The sequence below is a fragment of the Vipera ursinii genome, assembly GCF_947247035.1.
Source record: "Vipera ursinii genome assembly, chromosome: Z".
Lineage (NCBI taxonomy): Eukaryota > Metazoa > Chordata > Lepidosauria > Squamata > Viperidae > Vipera > Vipera ursinii.
In genome coordinates, this window is record NC_139517.1 from 104,128,936 (window position 1) to 104,146,020 (window position 17,085).

Sequence of the window (17,085 nt, forward strand, 5' to 3'; positions counted from 1 at the left end):
CTGCATTGGCTTCCGGCTGCCCTTCGGGTGAGATTCAAGGTGCTGGTGATGACCTGTAAAGCCCTTAATGGGTCCGGGTTATCTGAGGGAATACCTGCTGCCGGCATCAAGCTCCCTTCCTCCCGTGCGCTCCCACAGAGAGGGCCTTCTCGGCGGGTTATTCCTAGGGGAAGAGTGTTCTCTCTGGGCGCGCCTGCCCTCTGGAATGATTTACCCGTGGAACATAGGACCGCCCCCGCTCTGCGTTCGTTTCGCCAGGACCTGAAAACCTGGTTTTTCGATCTATCAGGCCTGGACTGAAGGGGTTTTAGCTTTTTAAATGTTGTTTTAATTGGACTTAATTAATTTAATGTATTTTAATTCTATATTATTTTTATATTGTATTTTATGCTGCCCTGTAAACCGCCCTGAGTCCTTCGGAAATAGGGCGGTATAGAAATTTAATTTTAAAAAAAAGCTGAGCAACAACAAAGCTAGTGGAGGTGACAGTATTCCAGCTGAGCTATTCAAAATCTTAAGACGATGCAGTAAAAGTGCTACACTCAATTTGCCAGCAAATGTGGAAAACTCAACAGTGGCCACAGGATTGGAAAAGATCAGTTTACAACCCAATTCCAAAGAAAGGCAGTGCCAAAGAATGTTCAAACTATCACACCATTGCACTCATTTCTCATGCTAGTAAAGTTATGCTTAAAATCCTACAAGCTAGACTCCAGCAGTTTGTGGATCAAGAACTACCAGAAGTACAGGCAGGATTTCGAAGAGGCAGACGAACTAGAGATCAAATTGCCAACATACGCTGGATCATGGAGAAAGCTAGGGAGTTCCAGAAAAACATCTATTTCTGTTTCATTGACTATGCTAAAGCCTTTGATTGTGTGGATCAGAACAAACTGTGGCAAGTTCTTAAAGAGATGGGAGTACCAGACCATCTTATTTGTCTCTTGAGAAACCTATATATGGGCCAAGAAGCAACAGTGAGAAGTGGACACGGAACCACTGATTGGTTCAAAATTGGGAAAGGAGTCCGGCAAGGCTGTATACCGTCGCCCTGCCTATTTAACTTATATGCAGAGCACATCATGAGAAAGGCAGGGCTAGATGAATCAAAAGTTGGAATTAAGATTGCCGGAAGAAACATCAACAACCTAAGATATGCAGATGATACCACTCTAATGGCAGAAAGTGAAGAAGAACTAAAGAGCCTCTTATTGCTGGTGAAGAAGGAGTGCAAAACTTGGGTTGAAACTTAACATTAAGAAATCCAAGATCATGGCATCCGGCACTCTCAATTCCTGGCAAATAGATGGGGAAGAAATGGAGGTAGTGACAGATTTTATTTTCCTGGGCTCCAAGATCACTGCAGATGGGGACTGTAGCCAAGAAATTAAAAGACGCTTGCTCCTCGGGAGGAAAGCCATGGCAAATCTAGACAGCACACTAAAAAGCAGAGACATCACCCTGTCAACAAAAGTGCGTATAGTCAAGGCTATGGTCTTCCCAGTTGCAATATATGGCAGTGAAAGTTGGACCATAAGAAAGGCTGAGCGCCAAAGAATTGAGGCCTTTGAACTATGGTGCTGGAGAAGACTCCTGCGAGTTCCTTGGACTGCAAGGCGATCAAACTGGTCAATCCTAGAGGAGATCAACCCTGACTGCTCTTTAGAAGGCCAGATCCTGAAGCTAAAACTTAAATACTTTGGCCACCTAATGAGAAGGAAAGACTCACTGGAGAAGAGCCTAATGCTGGGAAAGATTGAGGGCAATAGAAGAAGGGGACGACAGAGAATGAGGTGGCTGGATGGAGTCACTGAAGCAGTAGGCATGAGCTTAAATGGACTCCAGAAGATGGTAGAGGACAGGAAGGCCTCGAAGAACATTGTCCATAGGGTCGCGATGGGTTGGACACAGCTTCGCAGGTAACAACAACAACACTATGTGACTGTCGTTATTTTTTTCATATGCCAACAATATAAAGGTAGTCTGTTATGTATTGGTGTAAATACTTGGAAGCCATTAGTTAACTGCTTTGTCTGTTTAAACTCCAGACTGCTTGTCTCCAGAGTTGTTACTTGCGTTTTTAAGCGGGAAGATTGCTTTAATTCTATTGGCCACCATCTAGCAATGATCCGTATAAATAGAAGCTTAACGGCAGTTTACCGCTGCTTCTGTGTTAACCTAATAAACGTGTTGTTGTTTCACTGAACTGCCTCGTCAATGCCTCACTGATCCAGAAACATAACATAGTCCTCGACTTACAACAGTTCATTTAGTGAACTGTTACAAAGGCATTGAAAAAAGTGACTTAATGACCATTTTCCACACTTACGACCATTACAGCATCCCAATGGTCATGTGATTCAAATCTGAATGCTTGGCAACTGATTCATATTTATGATGGGTGCAATATCTTGGGGTCATGTGATCACCTTAACAACAGTTATGACTCATTTAACAATCATAACAGGAAAAGTGGGGCAAAATTCTCTTAACAAATATTTAGCAACAAAAACTTTGGGCTCAATTGTAGTTCTACGTTGAGGACTACCTGTACTACTGACTCTCAAGCCAGACAGTATTGTATACTTTAACTTTCAATAAAACATTTTGAAAAATATCCCACGAGATTCTATTCTATATATGAGCTGGTCTATGTTTCCATTTGATGAATATAGAACTGTTTGAACAATAGTTTCCAAAGAGCAAATGTTAAGTGCTGTGGTGAAATTGGAGGGGACTGTCAAGAGATATACCACTAGTTTCCATTTTAGGCCCAATACAGCTCAATGTGTTTATAAATTATTTCCATGAATGATTAGAAAATAAGATTATCAAATCTGCAGATGACATAATGATTGATAAAACAAACATTAGAGAACTAATAAGATTTAAGAAACTCCAGAGCAATAAGCAGTAACCAGCAAAATTAATTTCAACAAGAGATAAATGCAAACTCTGTATTAATTTCAACAAGAGATAAATGCAAACTCTGTAGGAACCTTCTAAGGGCAAGGGGCTACCAAGCAGCAGTACTTCCAAAAGGAACTGATTTTTTTTCTGGATTATCAGCAAACAAGATGCAGCTACAAAAAGAAAAGTCTTTTGCTTCAACAGGAGTGTGATATATATTTTGCATGAAGATTCAAAGACAGAATGTTCAAGTACCTGAAGGGCTTTTTTACAGAAGATGGGCAGACTTGTTCAAGACATAAAATAAGAATAGACCTAAATTATAAGTAATTAGATTTTGGTTGGACAGTACAGAGAAACAGTAACAGCTGTTTCATAATGCAACTGACTACATCAAGAGCAACATTATGAAAATCTACATAGTTATTATGGAAGGCTATATAACCCTTATGCAGATTCCTAAAGAAAATGCAGTATTATACAATGCTAACAGCATGTTAGAGCATCTGTTCTGCAAAAGCAACATTGTTTGGAAAGCTTTAGTGAGTTTATATATGTCATCTATTATTTTATGTTTCTATTGCTTTATTTATGTTATATTGTTTTCTATCATTATTTGTTAAAATCTGTTTGTTTTGTATGTAGTTATGGAAATTTTAAATTGTTCTATTTATAGTTTATGTAAGACTTGCAGGATGGCAGGATGGGAATGTATTAAACAAACCAACAAAAGTGCAGAATGGAAAACACTGATTATTTTCTTCCATTAGGAGAAGGTAAGTGCATTTAGAAAATTTATAACTTCATTCTTTCTTTTCTTTCTTATGAAATAAAAAGCAAACCATTTTTCCAGTTGCTTCTAAATTTCCAAAAATTAAATAAAAATCACAACAAATTTCAACTGTAACTGAACTATCTTATTCAGGATCCAATCTTCTACTTGATTAAAAAAAACCTGAATTGGCTTATCAAATCTTTATCTCATCCATCTTTTAAAAACCTATAAACTGTAAAAATCATGCAATATATTTCAATGATTAGCAAATACATAATTATCAGCACATTAGTTGTGAGATTTTTCAAAGCATATTATTTGTCAGAATTTTTTTAAGAATGTTGTTACATTTCAAAAACTATAGGTTAAAGTACAAATTACAAAAAAGACAGAAGGGGGAAACAATGAGGAAAACTGAAACCACTTTTAGACATGGAAACCACTTTTAGACTTTTACTTGATAAAGAAAAAGTGAAATTTTGATTTTGGAATCTAATGATTACGTATGTTCTGATTATACAGCTTAATAGAGATACATTTTTATTTTACATTTTTAAATATTTGTTTGATCTAAAAATAGAGGATGTTTTATTACTAAAATATCTAGTAATATGTGTATTTTGCAATTGTTAATATGATGCATTTGTAGCTTATATATTTTATTCAGATAAAGATATAATATAAACTATTGCTGTTATTATTTGTATATATTTCTATATTTAGTTTTGTGTCTTTATTTTGTTAAACTAAAACAAGAGTGTATTTTATTATATAATTGTATCTATATTGAAGTTTGAAGTAACTTTTTATTTTTATTGTTTTTTATTATTCTTTTGTCAGCAGAAATTATGCAATTACTACAATATTACTTTTGATCTCTTGTGAAACAATAGGCCCAAATATTACCCAAACAGAAAAAAGTAACATACCTGTCGAACAAAACTGTTTGACGTAGTGTCAGAAGATGTACTCCCATCTGAGCCTTTAAATCTGTTTTTTCTTCTTGCACCTTTGCCATAAGACTGTTAAAATAAAAAAATATTTGCTATCATTTTATTTGGCATTTAAAGTTAAATATATTTTGTACACTCAAATCATGCATATTTATTTTGTTTATGCATTCAAGTAAAATTAAATAAAATATTTTAACTTTCCATAAATTTAATATTAAAACTAAGGAAACAAAAGGCATAATTTTTGCCACATTTAATGCAACCTTGGCTGTTAGATTTTTCTCACTAACAATTCATAACAAAAGCACAACTATATTGAAACACTATCAAATTTGCATATGCCATATCATGTTTTAACAAGGAGTACAGGGATATGTAGGATTCAGAAATAGAATTTCAAGAAATTCCTTCTCTATTGTTAAACAAAAAGATACAGCGAATGCCTTTTCTGCATAAAAAGTTATCTATTTTACCTGTACCTGAAGCCATGGTTTGTTTTATTCATGTTTATATAAACAATAGTAGTTATACTGAAATAACTGTTATTTTACAATGCTGCAAATGCTTGTTTGTTTTCTCATATTTCTCCATTTTTTAAGGTGTAGGTTTGCTAAGATGTACTGTAACTGTGAACCTAAATTATTTTCCAACCAGATTTTTCAATATCATTTCATCATTAGAACTTATTTTTCAGAACCATTTCTTAGAGTTACTATATAATTTATTTTACACCATTATTTCTCAAATTATTGTCATTTGAATGCAGTAAAGTTGCTTGAGCTTGTATACGTTTAACATTTATATATTTAAGGCTATGTTCATCATCGTCTGTCCACATGTATCTGAATTGAATACATATATACATACACAGTATATAGAAAAAAATAAAATTTAAGAATTATCAGAAAGAAGGAAAACAATGATCACACCCGCATACTATCATCAACTGGTTAGACCTATAAAATGTATTGAACTATGACTAAATATTTTGCCACCAAAAAAATCTGCTTATTTCATAAAATATGAAACATCAGGACTGAAAGTACATAACAAATACTGTATCTAGTGTTTTCTGTAAAACTGAGTAAATTTTTTCTAGGGAATTTTCTGAAACCTTCTTACCACCAATTTCTTTTTCAAACATACTTTCATTCACCTTCTTGCTGCTCCTGATGCCTCTTTTTCTCTTTTTAATTTACTTTTCATTATTTTCTCTTTACACAGAAACATCAGCTCTTTTGCAGACTCACTATAATTACATTAGTCTGGAAACCAATCAGAGCGATGACTAAAGTGATGTTTCCACATTTCGCTCTTATCTGTTAGACAGAAAGCAACATTTCAAGGTGCTTTAATATGACAGTAAAATCCAATATGGATCAGACCTATCTCCTATAAGCATGGCTTTTTTTCTCATAGAACGCTCAGAACGGAGTTCCGGCACCTTTTTTGGATGGAACCTTGTAGGGTAGGCAAGGCGGGTTGTATGACTTGTGTGAGTTCCAGCACCTTTTTCTTTTACAAAAAAAGCACTGCCTATAAGTAATGGAGTATAAGATTAAATGCATAACCTTGGCAAAGTTTTTGGTTTGTGAATTTCATCAAGGGCTCTTTCTTTAGGAATTCTCAAATTTTACAATAATATAATCCTCAGGAATAATCAATTAATTTCTGTGAGCACCAATCTATGAATAATAATTTATTTAAGGTTAGGATTGGGAAAGAAAGAAAGAAGCAAAACCTTTTCTTCAGACTTCCCTTTTGAAGGGAAACATATTTCATTTTCTTTTTATATAAAATAATTGTTGGTCAAAACTAGCAATATTTGGGAAAAAAAGTATTTTTGGATTTTGTAAATTATTTTTCTTTACAGGCTCCTATTCGTTGGCAGATCAGCTTTAAAATAAACAGTAATTCTTCCCAAATTGTTCATTCCCATCACAAGGATTGTGAGCTCATCTTTAGAAACCTTGCTTTATATAATTCAGACATTGGAAATTTTATCCTTCTGGATTTCGGAAATGCATAGTAAATATATGAGAGGAATTTTATTATTTTCTTGATTTCCACTGCCACATCTACTTTGCTCCCTAGGTTATTATTATATATGGACATTTGGTTCTATTATTATTATTTATAGTTATCACACATCATTATAAGTGGCTCACATCAAGTTTTCTTTAATTTTAATTTAGCAATTAAATTCACAATTGCAAAATAAAATTCAGCCTAAAGCCATAATTAATCTGTAATTTAAAATAAAATGCATGTTTCCATTACACTGTTATATTTAGGAAAGGTTGTAGCTCAATAATATAGCTCATGATTTGCATACAGAAGATCCTAGATCCAATCCAAAATATATCTAGCTAAAACATAGTTGCCTGTATACAATCCTTGGGATGTTCATACAAGGATTCTACACTATGAAACTGTAAGGAGCTTCACATTTCACATATCTGTGAGACCCTAACGTTCACTGAATTTGGCATCTGAACTGATTTATTAAAAGCCAAATCACACACTAAGAATCTTTCTTATTATACAATGAAACTTTGCAGATCTAATTAACATTTTGTGTCTTTATGAAGGAATCTAGTGCCTCTCCTTTCAATTCCAGTGCACCAGGCAACTTCATAGGTTCTAAGGGGATGCTACCTTGATGATTAGCAAGGAAGGAAACTAATATGCAAAGTGACAGGTTGCTTCAAGTGAAAACACCTTATAATGAGCTCCAGTTCCTCCAGCTCAGAATGTGTTTCATCAGAAGTTAAACTATTCTTCAAGGCAGCTCCATCCCATGGTTAGAGTAATTGGGATATGTGCCTAGCTTCAAAAAGCAAGGCTACAGAATGCTAATGCTAAATCTATAAGTTTCAATGGGATTTTGAATACAAAGGGAATGATAGCTTCGTAGCTAGATAACTTCACCAACATCTGATTTTTATTTTATTTTTATTTTATTCTTTTTTTATATAATGAAAATACGAAGAGATGACAAGCTAAAATGGAAATAGAACAGAGAGGGTGCTATTTTGCAGCTAAAACTTACTTGAAAGGCAGCACTAGAACATATTTCAATTTTTTTTGTATGAAATAATTGTTGTTCCAGAACTAGCAATATCTGAAAAAACATACCGTTGGATCTTTTAAATTATTTTACTTAGCAGGCTCCTATTTATTGGCTAGAGGCAGAACTCTACTTTTTCCCCCAGGATATTTTCAATATTCTGAAGTCAGGTGAAATAAAGACAGTGGGAAGTAAGCCAACTGACAGCCCCGTTTCAAACTGTTTTGGAGACATGGTGAGAGGAAAGGGCACTATATGTAAGTGCCTCATAAAGAGCTACCGTCTGTCAGAAGAAACAGTGATGTGTCTCAGCAGAAGGTTATGCTCCTAATAGACAGCAATAATTACTAAAGCCTAGAAAAAGTAATTCAAAAAAGCATCGAAAAGACCATTTTATAATACTATGTGAATTCCTTTGCATCATTTGTTTGTGCAGATCAATTTCCTCTTGCTGATGGTTCTTTAAATCCAGCTCTATGAATGCAATCCTGTGCCAGTTTTACTTGCATAGATTTCCATTAACAAAAACAGGAAATAATTCTTCTCATTTCTCTAGCCTTGCCTTTCTGTATCTCATTCCTTCCAATTCCAATAACATTAAAGAATATTGAAAAGGAAGAGTAAGAGTCACTTACTAGAAAAACTACATTATGATATGTTATTTTTACAAGTATCCTAAATTACTAAGAATATTGTGTGGAATGGATCTCAGTAGTGCTGAGGAAACTAGTGATAGTTATACTCAGTGCTTTTTTTGTAAAAGAAAAAGGTGCCGGAACTCACACATGTCATACAACCCGCCTTGCCTACCCTACAAGGTTCCATCCAAAAAAGGTGCCGGAACTCCGTTCTGAGCGTTCTATGAGAAAAAAAGCCCTGGTTATACTACACACTACAATATTAAAATTAAACTTTATTCAAAGCAAACCAGGCATATGGACATATCATTGAAAACCAGTGTCTATATTATATACCCTTCCAGTTACCCAACATTCTTCCAGCTAATCTAGGACTGAATTGACAAAAGCCATGATTCAACCAATTTATTAAATGAACCAGAATTGGCTATGTTTCTAAAACACACTAAGTACTAAATCATGTTTTACAAATCATAATTCAATACATATAAGACAAAAACTAAACAAATCATTTTATCGTTTAGTAAAATGCATGAACCAAATGTACATACAGTTCTGAAAATATGTATCTTGGGAAAAATATTGTATGCCTACGCAAGTTATGTATATGTAGTTCACAAATAGTGCAAAGCTATGCATATTTAAATCATGATTTGTTGAACAAGCTGCAATACATAGCTCACATATCTTAAACTAAAAGCAAGCCAAGCTTAATTTGTTGCTAGTTGCTTTCTGCCATTAGATTGGTATCATCTGCATATCTTAGGTTGTTGATATTTCTTCTGGCAATCTTAATTCCAATTTTTGATTTATCTAGCCCTGCCTTTCTCATGATGTGCTCTGCATATAAGTTAAATAGGCAGGGCGACAGTATACAGGCTTGCCGGACTACTTTCCCAATCTTGAACCAATCAGTGGCTCCGTGTCCAGTTCTCACTGTTGCTTCTTGGCCCGCATATAGGTTTCTCAAGAGACAAATAAGATGGTCTGGTACACCCATCTCTTTAAGAACTTGCCACAGTTTGTTCTGATCCACACAATCAAAGGCTTTAGCATAGTCAATGAACCAGAAATAGATGTTTTTCTGGAACTCCCTAGCTTTCTCCATGATCCAGCATATGTTGGCAATTTGATCTCTAGTTCGTCTGCCTCTTCGAAATCCTGCCTGTACTTCTGGTAGTTCTCGATCCACAAACTGCTGGAGTCTAGCTTGTAGGGTTTTAAGCATAACTTTACTAGCATGTGAAATGAGTGCAAGGGTGCGATAGTTTGAACATTCTTTGGCACTGCCTTTCTTTGGAATTGGAATGTAAACTGAACTTTTCCAATCCTGTGGCCACTGTTGAGTTTTCCAAATTTGCTGACAAATTGAGTGTAACACTTTTACTACATCGTATTTTTAGATTTTCAATAGCTCAGCTGGAATACTGTCACCTCCACTAGCTTTGTTATTGCTCAGCTTTCCTAAGGCCCATTTCACTTCACATTCTAGGATGTCTGGGTCGAGGTCAGTGACCACCTCATTGTGGATATCTAGGATGTTAAGCTCGTTCTTGTATAGTTGTTGTTGTTAGCTGTGAAGTCGTGTCCGACCCACTGCGACCCTATGGACAATGTTCCTCCAGGAGTTCCTGTCCTCTACCATCTTCTGGAGTCCATTTAAGCTCACACCTACTGCTTCTTAATCTCTTCTGCCTCTGTTAGGTCCCTGCCGTTTTGGTCCTTTATCATGCCCATTTTTGCATTAAACGTTCCCTTCATCTCTCCAATTTTCTTGAAAAGATCTCTGGTCCTCCCTATTCTATTGTTTTCTTCTATTTCTTTGCACTGTTCATTTAAGAAGGCATTATTATCTCTTCTAGCTATTCTCTGGAATATCTTTCTTTTTCTCCTTGCCTTTCGCTTTCCTCCTTTCTTCAGCTATTTGCAAAGCTTCCTCAGACAGCCATTTTGCTTTCTTGCATTTCTTTTTCTTTGGGATGGTTTTGGATGCTACCTGTTGTACAATGTTGCGAACCTCTGTCCATAGTTCTTCAGTCACTCTGTCTATCAAATCTAATTCCTTAAATCTATTTGTCACCTCTACTGTATATTCAACAGGGATATGATTTAATTCATACCTAGTGCTTTTCCCTACTTTCTTCAATTTAAGCCTAAACTATGCAATGAGAAGCTCATGGTCTGAGCCACCGTCGTCTCCTGGTCTTGTTTTTACTGACTGTATGCAGACATGTCAAACACAAGGCCCGGGGGCCGGATTCGGCCCGCGAAGTGGTTTCATGTGGCCCGCGAAGCCATCCTGGAAACAGTGAGGGAACGGCCCCCACTGCCTTGGCCCTGGCCCAGAGACCCTCCTTCTGCCAGAGACCCTCAGATCTGTCCCACTCCTGCCCAGGCCCCCATAGGCACCCTTGATGTGAACAATGTAGAGCTGGCCATGCCCACCCAGTAGGCCATACGTACTCTAGCCACGCCCACCCTGGCCATACCCACCTGGCCCCCTGAGGGCAACCACAATGCTGATGCGGCCCTCAATGAAATTGAGTTTGACACCCCGGTATAGAGGTTCTCCATCTTTGGCTGCAGAGCACATAGTCAATCTGATTTCTGTGTTGACCATCTGGTGATGTCCATGTGTAGAGCCATCTCTTGGGTTGTTGGAAAAGAGTTTTTGCTATGACCATCATATTCTCTTCACAAAATTCTATCAACCTGTGACCTACTTCATTTTGTACTCCAAGGCCAAACTTGTCTGTTCTTCTGCTTATCTTTTGGCTTCCTACTTTAGCATTCCAATCCCCCATTATGATAAGGACATCATTTTTGGGTGTTAGTTCTATAAGGTGCTGTAGGGCTTCACAGAAACGGTCAATTTCATCCTCTTCAGCACCGGTGGTTGGGGCATAGACTTGGACTACTGTGATATTGAATGGTTTGCCTTGGATTCGAACTGAGATCATTCCGTCATTTTGGGGATTGTATCCCAGTATTGCTTTTCCTACTCTTTTATTGACTATGAAGGCTACTCCATTTCTTCTGAGGGATTCTTGCCCGCAGTAGTATACCTAATGGTCATTTGAATTAAATTCACCCATTCCTGTTCATTTTAGTTCGCTGATTCCTAAGATGTCGATGTTCAATCTTATCATCTCTTATTTGACCATGTCCAGCTTGCCTTGATTCATGAATCTTACATTCTTACATTCCAGCATCGGACTTTCCTTTCACCATCAGATACATCCACAGCTGAGCGTCCTTTCAGCTTTGGCCCAGCTGCTTCATTCTTTCTGGCACTACTAGTACTAGCCCTCTGCTCTTCCCCAGTAGCATATTGGATGCTTTCCGACCTGAGGGGCTCATAGTATATTTTGCCAGTAGTGCTGTGGAACATCCAGGTGCTCTTTTGCAAACTTCAAACGTGGACAGATGAAACCAAAATTGAGTTGTTTGGGAAAAACACACAACACTATGTGTGGAGAAAAAAAGGCACAGCACACCAACATCAAAACCTCATCCCCACTGTAAAACATGGCGGAGGGAGCATCAAGGTTTGGGGCTGCTTTGCTGCCTCAGGGCCTGGACGGATTGTCATTGATGGGAAAATGAATTCCAGAGTTTAGCAGGACATTTTGCAGGAAACGTACGACCATCTGTCCGCCAACTGAAGCTCCGCAGAGGATGGGTGATGCAACAGGACAATGACCCAAACCATACAAGTAATTCAACAAAACAATAGCTTCAACAGAACAGAATACGCCTTCTGGAGTGGCCCAGTCAGAGTCCTGACCTCAACCCGATTGAAATGCTGTGGCATGACCTTAAGAGAGCGATTCACACCAGACATCCCAAGAATATTGCTACACTGAAACAGTTTTGTGCAGAGGAGTGGTCCAAAATTACTCCAGATCATTGTGCAGGTCTGATCTGCAACTACAGGAAACGTTTGGTTGAGGTTATTGCTGCCAAAGGAGGGTCAACCAGTTAAGTCCAAAGGTTCACATACTTTTTCCACCCTCCACTGTGAATGTTTCCATCTTATCTTCAATAAAACATGACAACAGCTAATGTTTGTGTAGTATTATTTTAAGCAGAATGTGTTTTTCTATTGTTGTGACTTACATGACGTTTAGAACGCATTTTATGGCCAATTCATGCAAAAAAACCACATAATCCCAAAGGGTTCACATACTTTTTCTTGCAACTGTATATAAAGATTTAGCTCACATCCAACATTATAACAGAACTTAGAAACAAAATACATAATTTATATACAGGTAGTCCGCAACATATGACCACAACTGAGCCCAAAATCTCTGTTATTAAGTAAGACATTTTTTAAATGTGTTATGCCCCATTTTACTACCTTTCTTACCAGAGTTGTTAAGTAAATCACTGCAGTTATTAAGTTAGTAACAAGACTGTTAAGTGAATCCGGTTTTCCCATTGGCTTTGCTTGTCAGAAGATTGCAAACCTTCTGACCACAAGACACTGCAACTGTCATCCATATGAACCAGTTGCCAAGCATCCGAATTTTGATCACCTGACTAAGGGGATGCTGTAACAGTCATAAGTGTGAAAAACAGTTATGTCACTTTTTCAGTGCCATTGTAACTTCACACCATTATAAATTAAGGACTATCTGTAACATATATTTTAGTTCAATGGCAATTAAATATTTGTCTTCTACACCAGAGCTTTTCAACCTTTTCACCGATTGTACCACTTTTAGAATATGGCAACATTCGAGTACCACCAGTCACCTAGCAAGGTGTCAAAAACTTGATGACCCCCCAAAAAAGGGAAAAAGTGATAAAGTACAGGTAGTTCTTGACTTACAACAGTTTGCTTACTGACTGTTCAAAGTTACAATGGCACTGAAAAAGTGACTTATGACCATTTTTCACACTTATGACCGTTGCCGCATCCCCAGGGTCATGTGATTTACATTCGGATGCTTAGCAACCTATTCATATTTATGATGGTCACATTGTTCCAGGATCATGTGATCACCTTTTGCAAACTTCTGACAAGCAAAGTTAGTGGGGAAACCAGATTCACTTAACAACCTTGCTACTAATTTAATCTCTCTCTCCCTCTATTTCTCTCTCCCTCTTTCCCTCTCTTTCTCTCTCTCCCTCCCTGCCTCTCCCCTTCTCTCTCCCTCCCTTTCCCTTTCTCTCCCTTTCTTTCACTCTCTCTTCCTTCCTCCCTCTTCCTCTCCTTCTCTCTCCCCTTCCCTCTCCCTTTCTCTCCCTCTTTATTTCTCTCCCTCTCTCCCTTTCTCTCTTTCTCTTTCTCTTCCTCCCTCTCTCTCTCCTTCTATTTCTCTCTCCCTATTTCTCTCCCTCCCTCCCTTTATTTCTCTCTCCTTCTCTCCCTTTCTCTCCCCCTATTTCTCTCTCCCTTCTCTTTTTCTCTCCCTCTGTTCATCCCTCTCTCCCATTGTCTCTTCCTTCTTTTCCTCCCTTTTTCCCTTCCTCCTTTCCTCCCTTCCTCCCTCATTGTTTCCTTCCTTCCTTCCTTCCAAATCCATTTTTACCGAGAAACCCAATGCCCACTAAACTGTAACACTTCTATCATAATCCAAGCAACCACATCCCTCAAATCACTTTAATTGACGAAAATTAATATTCGTATAGCCCAAACTGTCATAAGAAGACATGCTCCTAATGATAAGAAATGTTTTCTGATGGGGTATTTCCAGTTAAGAAATCAACATGAGCTCATCATCGCTTCCTAACAATAAGGCCACTTAGGCATCCTGAGCCTTCGTTACCGGAACGAGGCTCAAGAGGAAAAGGGGCAGCTGGGGATGCCCTGAACTATCTCGTGCTCACCTGCCTGCTTACCACAGCTGCACACCAGGATCAAAAGAACCACAACCCGTAACGGGAGGTGGCAGCCATGATGAGGCCATTCAGAAGCGTTTTCGTCTTTCCCGCCATAACCTCCCCTCCTGTCTCTCTCTCTCTCACCCACCATCGTAAAATAACCCTCCCCTCCACGGTGGCCACCGCAGCCTATCAGAGAGCAAGAGCCATGGCAGCGCAAGAGTTTAACGGCATCACCCAATTACAAGCCGCTTGACAAGGGAGTTGACTGAAGTGACAGTGAACCAATCAACGATCAGAGTTGAGGCTCTTGTGAGGCAACACCTCTCGACATGCAGCAAAATTGATATACAGCAGGGGGTCTTCAAACGTGGCCCTTTTATGACTTCTGGACTTCAACTCCCAGAATTCCTCAGCCAGGCACGCTGGCCAGGGATCAATTCGGAGGGGAGGGGAATGGCTGCGGGCTGCCCATGCGATCTTGAAGCAGCCACCTTTGGAAGTACCAATGCTCGAGCCGGGCAGAGCGAGCGATGGGAGAGGAGCAGACCAATCACCTTCCCAGTAACAGGGACTCCGACGTGCCTTCCTGGCGATGTGTGCCTTGGACGGGGGCCGCACGTCTTCCAGGGGGCGGGGCGCCCGGACACAGGGCCAATCAAGAGCCCTGCGAGGGGGCAAGCCCGCATGAAGAGAGAAAGAGAGAGAGAGAAGGGAAGCACAAGTCTCTCTCTCTTTCTCTCTCTCTCTCTCTCTCTCTCTCTCTGCAAATGGGGGAGGACTGGGAGCTGTAATTGAAGGCTGAAACGCCTTCAGCTGTAACTGCTCACACGTGTTTGTGTGTGTGTGAGCAGGGATCAATGCTGCTTTCCAGATGATTGGTGCTTATTTGGGGCTCGGCAGAAGGACCAGGATCAGTGCCGAGCTCCAGCTGGAGCCTGGCACTGATCTTAGCGCTTCCACTGAGCCCTGACAGTCCCGAAGAAGCACCAAACAGCTGAAAAGTGGCACTGATCCTGGCACTTGAGCCCTGACAGCCCCGAAGAAGTGCCGAACAGCTGAAAAGCAGCACTGATCCTGGCGCTTGAGCCCTGACAGTCCCAAAGAAGCGCCAAACAGCTGATCAGCTGGAAAGTGGATGGTCACGTACCACCTGGCAGGCATTAATGTACCACAGGTGGTACACGGACCACCGGTTGACAAGCCCTGTTCTACACTGTATTGTAAAGGAACTGGTTAATGTTGTAATTACAGAACGTAGCTTATCGTAGCTGATACCAGAACCTAAGCACAGTTGGTACTTGCTAGTAATTGAATGAAAGACTTCTTGTAAATTTTAGGTTGGACTGTGTAATTGAAAAACATTACAGAAAGGAACAATAGAAAACCACCTTCATGCAGTTGCCAAAATAATCTGCAGATGTGGTCATAAACTCAACTTGATGGTGTTTTTTCTCTTGGTATATGATAAGTCTTGAGATGATGCTGTCTTTTAAGACAACTTGGAAGCTGACTAACTTATTATGGTTAATATTTGCAGGGAAAGCCACCTGAAAATTCCAGAGCTGTTTAAAAGAAAGTTTAAAAAGTGGCAGTCTACTTTATGAAATTTAAAAATAAAATAGCCTAAATGAATGCTTGCTTTATTTACCAGGAGCATAGCTTCACTTGTGTCAAACTCCATTGGCCAAAATTTGGCTGTAATTCTCCAGCATTCAACTTTGCAAACCTACTAGGTTCAAGCTTTGAAGAATTTCTTCAGGCACTGAAAGACTAGATAAGCATTATTACTGCAAATTAGCCTGAAGCTTTAGTAAAAAGTTGACTGCCTTGTGTCATTGTGAAGTTGCAATTCTTATACCTATGCTGCTGCTGTCTTCCTGTCCCAAGTTTCTAAAGTTGCTCTGCACTTTACAGCCTTGAAACTGAATAGTTGTTCTTATTGCCATAAGTGGTATTAATGCTATCTCTGACTCTCTTTGAAACTGTTACTTTATAGTTTTAATGAGATTCAGTGTTTAATATTGGTCATTGATCAGTCACTGGCATTATGTACTACCAAAGTGACCTGCAATAGTAACAGATTACATTTAAATTCAGGTATTATTTTCTCCTCTCCACTTTCAATAAGTTTATCTAAGACTATATTTAGAAATGCAGAAAACCAGTTCAGAAATTTCAAAACAAATGGTAAATTCATCATAAATAGGATAGGTAACCAGTGGGTTTTCAGATATTGCTGAACAACTCTCAACATTGTCTACATTGCTATTGTCTACATTTTGGAGGGCCACAAGTTCCTCAATCTGCTACAGTTGAGAGCTATTCTATCTTGCTAAACTACAACTTAGAGATATGCAAAATTTATTTTATTTTTTTATTTTAATCCCATTTATATCCCGCCCTTCTCCGAAGACTCAGGGCGGCTTACAATTTAAGCACAAACCAATGTGCTTAGCAATAGCCTTCATTCTATGTATATGCCTGCTTATTAGGGCTTTCCCCCCCCCCCAAGCGGCATTATTACAAAGTCAGCTTAATTGCCCCCAACAATCAGCAATTAATTTTCACTGAAACAAATCATGTGATTTTCCATGACAATTTCTGTCATGAAAGTCAGCAAGGTCCATAACCATTTATTTCATTGCGGAAAACTATTTTTTCATTCTTAAGAGAAAAAAATCAGTTCCTTACCAGCTATTTGAGCATCACAGAATTACTTTGAAATAGCCTTGGTGGAGCAGTGGGCTAATGCCTCCTTAAGTAACACCAGCTGCCTGCAATTAGTGCAGGTTCGCATCCCACCAGGCTCAAGGTTGACTCAGCCTTCCATCCTTCCGAGGTAGGTAAAATGAGGACCCAGATTGTTGGGGGCAATTAAGCTGACTTTGTAATAATGCCGCTTGG

General features: G+C 38.6%; 1 protein-coding gene across 3 annotated transcripts in view; it reads right to left on the reverse strand.

Moving 5' to 3' along the window:
• The window catches only part of CACNB2 (calcium voltage-gated channel auxiliary subunit beta 2), a gene marked incomplete at its 5' end in the record, with an annotated part of 225,721 nt that overhangs the window by 197,987 nt on the left and 10,649 nt on the right, over nt 1–17,085 (reverse strand). For all 3 annotated transcript variants that reach the window (XM_083376243.1, XM_083376246.1, XM_083376242.1), the window contains one exon: nt 4,615–4,707. In XM_083376243.1, the coding sequence (XP_083232369.1) occupies nt 4,615–4,707 (93 nt within the window). The remainder of the gene's footprint in view (nt 1–4,614; nt 4,708–17,085) is intronic.